The sequence below is a fragment of the Oncorhynchus mykiss genome, chromosome 25, assembly GCF_057628025.1.
Source record: "Oncorhynchus mykiss isolate SJ-2025 chromosome 25, ASM5762802v1, whole genome shotgun sequence".
In the NCBI taxonomy this organism is placed as follows: Eukaryota; Metazoa; Chordata; class Actinopteri; order Salmoniformes; family Salmonidae; genus Oncorhynchus; species Oncorhynchus mykiss.
Genome location: NC_143046.1, coordinates 61,599,198 through 61,604,833, shown reverse-complemented (window position 1 = coordinate 61,604,833; position 5,636 = coordinate 61,599,198). Strand labels below are relative to the sequence as shown.

Here is a 5,636-nt window from a genome sequence, read left to right as displayed (position 1 = left end):
TAACAGGAAATAAGACTGCTCGAAATTAGGAGTTTTAAAATAGTTTTACTACCCAGTGACCGACCACACACTTCTGGGGATAGACAATAATCGTTCTTTGAGTTGGGAGGAGAGCGAGAGAAAAAGCAATGAGAGGGGCTGTTGTTAGCATAGCTCTATCAAGGAAGAAGGACTCCCTGTTATCTGTGAATGGGGGTTCTTTTTCCACAATAGATATAGCACGAATTTTTGATTCGTTTTTCTTTGAGACAACAATGCTTTATTTGAAAGCTGGACACAATTTGGGTTTGTGAGGGATCCTTTTCTCCTTGCCCGAGCCCAGCTGTCCATATGGGATACAACGTGTACATCAAGGATCACAATGGCACCAACTGACAGGCTCGACAAAAACCCAAGGATACATCTCCCTGGCTCGGAGAAGCACTGGTCAAGATAAAAGAACTGAATAGCACCAAGAAACTCTGACAGTCTCTCTATCCACACTGTCTGCACTCCCACTATGGCTCCTCGTTAATATGCACGCCTCTAACATCCACCACAACCGGCCCTAGGCCTTTGTGTGATTTTTGTGTGGTGTACTGTATATTGTGCCACGATGGACTGCACACTACTGCCCCGTCACAGTAGTAAATCTCGGGGCATCGGGGTTAGGGCCACACAGAAATCAACATGTTTTATTGACTTAAACGGAACCTAAATGATGTCAACGCTGTGTTACGCGGGTTGCTATAGCCAGGGGTGTTTATCGGAATGTATCATTGTAGCCTAGTTGTGACGTCTAGTTGTATAGTCTTAACATTAATGTAATATTTTTTTATGAAGTTTTTATTTCACTCGAGGTGAAGGCAAACGGAAAATGCAGGCAGCAATAGTCTAATCTATAAACATTATGTTGGAAATAAAATTAAATGCGATAAATTAGGCTATACTTAAATTATATTGTTTATTTCCCCTTCCACATATATGCGCCCTTTAAAAAAAAACGTTGTAGGACCCTGGGTTTCTACCCAATAGTGCTATATGAAATCGAAACTATTTGCCTATAGGTCATTCAAGGAATGCTATTTCCACTGTAAAAAAATAAATAATAATCTATAGCCTATGGAATAAGCAACAACTTCATTGTGAAAAAACAATGCGATACAACTCGGCCATTAGCTTGTACACATATGATTACGTTAATAACTAGTTAATTTAGCGAATATTAGTGAATAAGTCCCCGGGACAGCTCGCAAATGTAAACATTGTAGCCTCTCTGAAGAAAACATATTGAGTCTCTGTAGCCTGGACCAAAAGCAGTGTCCCCTTGAGATAGAATTCTGTAAATAATTAGCAATTCGTGTCAATGTAGCTGTTTGTTCAATGATAGTGAGGGCGACTCTAACATCTGTTCAGTAAGATCTCGGTGCTGGGACAGCTACAATGCAGTTAGGATTTTGTCAAAGGTAATGAATGATTTTACCCAGGATACTGAATTGGGTCTGACAATCCGCAATGCGCTCTGTGATTCACTTGGGACCAATTTGGTCCTTGTATCGAGTACTTTGCTGGGTACCCTGTTTTAGATACCTATTTGTATACAGACAACATTCGTAGCCCATCGCTCTATAGGCCTATATAACCCATCCACTAAAAGCTACAGTATAATGCATAGGCTAACATAGAGCAAGAGATATTGAAGGCTATACGTGACTTGACTGATATTCCTTTCACTTTCCGTGTTTGCTTGACAACAGTCACGTGCGTAAAACCGTGCGTAAAATCAAAACGTTTTTGCATTAAATCAATTGTAAAAATATACCACTTCACACCCCAATACGAGAGCAGGTTGAGACCTTGAAAAGGAAAGCTTTGACTCAAAGCTTCTTAGCTGAAGATGCCCCCTTAAGTGAGTGGATTTTAGGCCCATTTCAAAAGTGACTTTAGTCTCCTTATTATTGACGTGTTCAAATTCTAAGAATTTATAAGGATTAATGTAGGTTAAAAAAAAAAAAGAATTCAAGTGCGCGAAAGATAAATTAACCTCCTCTCTCTCTGCCACTTTACGCAACACGTAGGCTATCGTCCCTCTCCTTACCAATGTTAAGCGTATGTATTCAATAAATCAAATAGAACGTAGTTAAGACACGCAAACCAAAAGGTAATTTCTTCAACACAGCATTTTATTAAAATCCTTATAAAAATCGGTATATTTCCCCATCAGCGCGCGATTGAACTGTTATTCACATAATCATATGAGATCTGTTACGACAGTCATGACAATTTCGCCACAAATTCTTCCTTATTTTTTAATTGGAAATATGTATATCTCCACTTATACGATCCTGCATGTTTCTGGTTTGCAAACAATCACGACATAGTATTTACAAAAAACAAAGGGAAAAAAGCTAAAAGTTGCCAATGTTTATTCATGGCCATAAATATTTTCGGTCCATTGTAAAAGAAGCAAGAAATCTTCTATAATTATAAAGTGGTTCTGTACGTGCTTATAACACGAAGGACAAAAAGAAAACATTTCTACAACACACAAACATACTTTACAAAATTTCACAAGAGCATTGACATTCTTAAATCTAGGGAGAGGCTGGACCCAGTTCTCTTAACGAAAACATGTAAACATGGCGCACACATTAGCCCCCCAAAAAATGGTAAATAGGCCTATGGGTCAAGCTGCAAAATGAAAAGTCTTTATTTTGTAGTGAACCCCCTATCGTGCTCTTAAAGGGCAGCCCCGCCAGTCTCTACTAGTTCACCAAGTCCACTGTTGCGTTTGCATCAAGTGATGTGCTGAAGGGAATTGTGGCGTGGTGGCGGCGCTGTACTGAGCATTATATTGCATTTGATGAAGGGTCTGGGCGCTATATGCCGAGAGGGGGAATCCAGCCTGAAATGTGGCCGCCAAGTCCTGAGCTTTAAGAGTATGACAAGGCTTTCCATCCCTGACTAAGACAGGCACGGCCACCCGCCGGGGAGAGGGGAGATGGGTCACTTCCATACCTTTTTCAGCGCGCGCTCTCTTCATTTTGTATCGATGATTCTGGAACCAAATTTTCACTTGAGTTGGAGTCAGGCGAATCAAACTCGCGAGGTGTTCTCTCTCTGGCGCGGAAAGGTATCTCTGTTGCCTAAATCGACGCTCAAGTTCGTACGTCTGTGCTTTGGAAAACAGCACTCTTCTTTTTCTCTTCTTACCGGAGTCGCTGCCGTTGCTTGAAGTTTCCTTGTCATTGTCTGGCGATTCGTCCGCGGAGGGTTCTGGGGACTTGGCTGAGTCTTGAGAACTAGCTGATAGACCATGCACTGCGTGGGAGAGACAAAATACAACCGTTAAAATTGGGTTCTCGACTGGCTGAAGTGCACCTGCCAAGCACACATGGAAATGCAACATTTAGGACTTTTTCAAAGCAACATGTTAAAGTAACTCACTTCGTTTGTAGGCTACAGCTAAAATACAATGTTATTAGCTCATGTCGTTTTTTATGTTGGGACCCACAAAAATGTTTCCCATCAGTCCCCAAAGAAAGTGATTTACTGAAGCAGCAACACCATGCATTGTCTGCATACAAATCCTCATCATGCTAAAATGTAATACACAGGGTCACATTTCTGAAGACGATACTATGTGGCTTTATAGTCGATGCATTTACAAGTCTCTATTGATCATATTCGAAACACTTGTTTACTTAATATAAATGGAGTAAACATGACATTATTTTAATGGTGGTAACGCCTTAAATCGAGCGCAGCAATCAATGCACGGTGAATAAAGACGAATGCTGCACATCATTCAAGGGCACCAATGAGCCCCGACACTAAGGAATAGAGTGATTCTGCATTCAATCAAGTATAGATTTGATAACACATATATGACGCGTTCTCACTCACAAAACAGAAGACAAGTCTTAACACCAACAGTATGTGCAATGCAAATTAACTTAACATTCTTAAAGAGTACTTACGCGAATATTGGATACTGTCCGTGGTGGCAAGCCATCTTGTGTAAGGATTGTCACTACTATCATAAAAGGGGTTCTTTATAGGCAGATTCTGAACGTTTTCTAGAGGACTTTGCACCAAAACTCCAGTGTTTTTTGTTGTCTCTGATCCCTCGTTATCTTCCTCCGGTCCAGTGATAGATCCTTCTTCATCATTCGTGTCAGGGAGGTCCAAAATGTCCTTTACAGAAAAGCCCGTCTTTGTGTTGGTCAACGACATATTCTGGGGAAATGTATGCAGGAAAGTTGCTGCACCAGTTTGGCAATCCGCTGTTTTAAAAGACAAAACACAATCGCTGTTCAGAAAAAAAGGATCTCTCAGTTCCGTTCTAGGTTGAACTACAGTCAAAGCAAATCATGAGCCTCTGTCGATAAGCATTACCTAACCAAGTAGAAGAGCAATCAGTTTTGTAAGTCCAGGAAGAATGCCAAAGTGGCTGAAGTGCTATATCTGGCTCATGTATACTGTGCTACTGCTGGGTGCTAGGGGGAAATAAGCCATTACCGGTCCGATCAGTCCATATAAGGTTGGTCTCAACACATGAACCTGCAGTGAAAAAGCATTAAAAACGCAAAAGGTTGGCCACGTGTGGGCGGGTCTTGGGAGTCAAGTGGATGAAGACAGTGTTTGCAGATGTGAAATTGTGGGTTTTGGGCAGATCCGAGCCTCTACCATTGGTGCTTCAGAACATGATGAGTGGTATAACGTGTCAATTAATTACAAAGATGGGGAGGGCCTTTTTTACACCCTATTTACATACAAAGGACCTCCAAGTAGCTTTACACTCCGAATACTTGAACGCTCGTTTTAACAAATTGCTCCTGAAAAAGCTTTTGCCTTGTACTCTCCGCATATATAAAATATTGAATCATTAAGCTGGAAAACGTATTTTTGATGGTTTGTACAAAACTGTGGTCTGGATACCCGTTCGATAGCCTATTCATTTCTATCATATTTTCTCTCCTAAATAAGACATTGTCTGAATTTTTAACACTTATTTATGTAAACCATTTGAGTCAATATTTTGATTCAGGTTTAGGGACAAGGGGCTTAAATTAAATACATCGGATTATATTTGTTTGGAAAACAATTTCGGATATAATAAGGGCAATGAATGATAACCTGTAGCCAATAAAATATTGATGAATAGCCTATAACAATAATTATAATAATACATAATGATAATACATCGGAATTATAGCAGCGTTTTAGCCGAGATGAAGAATAACCTTGCGTTTATGCATGCTTTTGAAGACTATTCTAATCTTGACAATGATGGTTTTGAACGTGCTATTGAATTGAACAGAACAGGTTCTCACAGCATGCTCTAGGAACTTTTTTAAAGACATTTTTCCAATTGCATTATTGGGAAATTGCTTCAATGTGCGTTTCCCCCCAAGAACACAGCAGAGTATTGTTTGTGCAGGCTCCTTCGACGTGCTTTATAAGTGCTCCATCGTCACCTCTTTCATAGAAAGCAAAGTATCATTGTAGATTCGTTTATTTTCCTCCCTTCAATACTTTTTTTTTAGCTTCCCCTCTCTCTGGTGTTGCCCCTCTGCCTCCTATCTAGTATGTGATGTGGGTGACAATGTTGCACGTTTCTAGCAAAGTCCTCTGCGCATCCTGGGTGGTCGGAC

General features: G+C 40.4%; 1 protein-coding gene across 1 annotated transcript; it reads right to left on the bottom strand.

Moving 5' to 3' along the window:
- Positions 1–2,141: 2,141 nt before the first annotated feature.
- Positions 2,142–4,587, bottom strand: nkx2.2a (NK2 homeobox 2a). The gene is made up of 2 exons (XM_021584618.3): positions 3,960–4,587; positions 2,142–3,300 (listed from the first exon to the last, which is right to left on the bottom strand). The coding sequence occupies exons 1-2, from the start codon at positions 4,213–4,215 to the stop codon at positions 2,750–2,752; spliced, it is 807 nt and encodes a 268-aa protein (XP_021440293.2). The 5' UTR covers positions 4,216–4,587; the 3' UTR covers positions 2,142–2,749.
- Between the last annotated feature and the right edge of the window lie 1,049 nt (positions 4,588–5,636).

Bases quoted from the DNA above. Each gene is read 5' to 3' on its own strand.
- nkx2.2a (XM_021584618.3), bottom strand. From the start codon at position 4,215: ATGTCGTTGACCAACACAAAGACGGGCTTTTCTGTAAAGGACATTTTG. The intron at 3,301-3,959 runs GTAAGTACTCTT...TCTCCCACGCAG, and splicing joins GGACAGTATCCAATATTCGC to TGCATGGTCTATCAGCTAGT.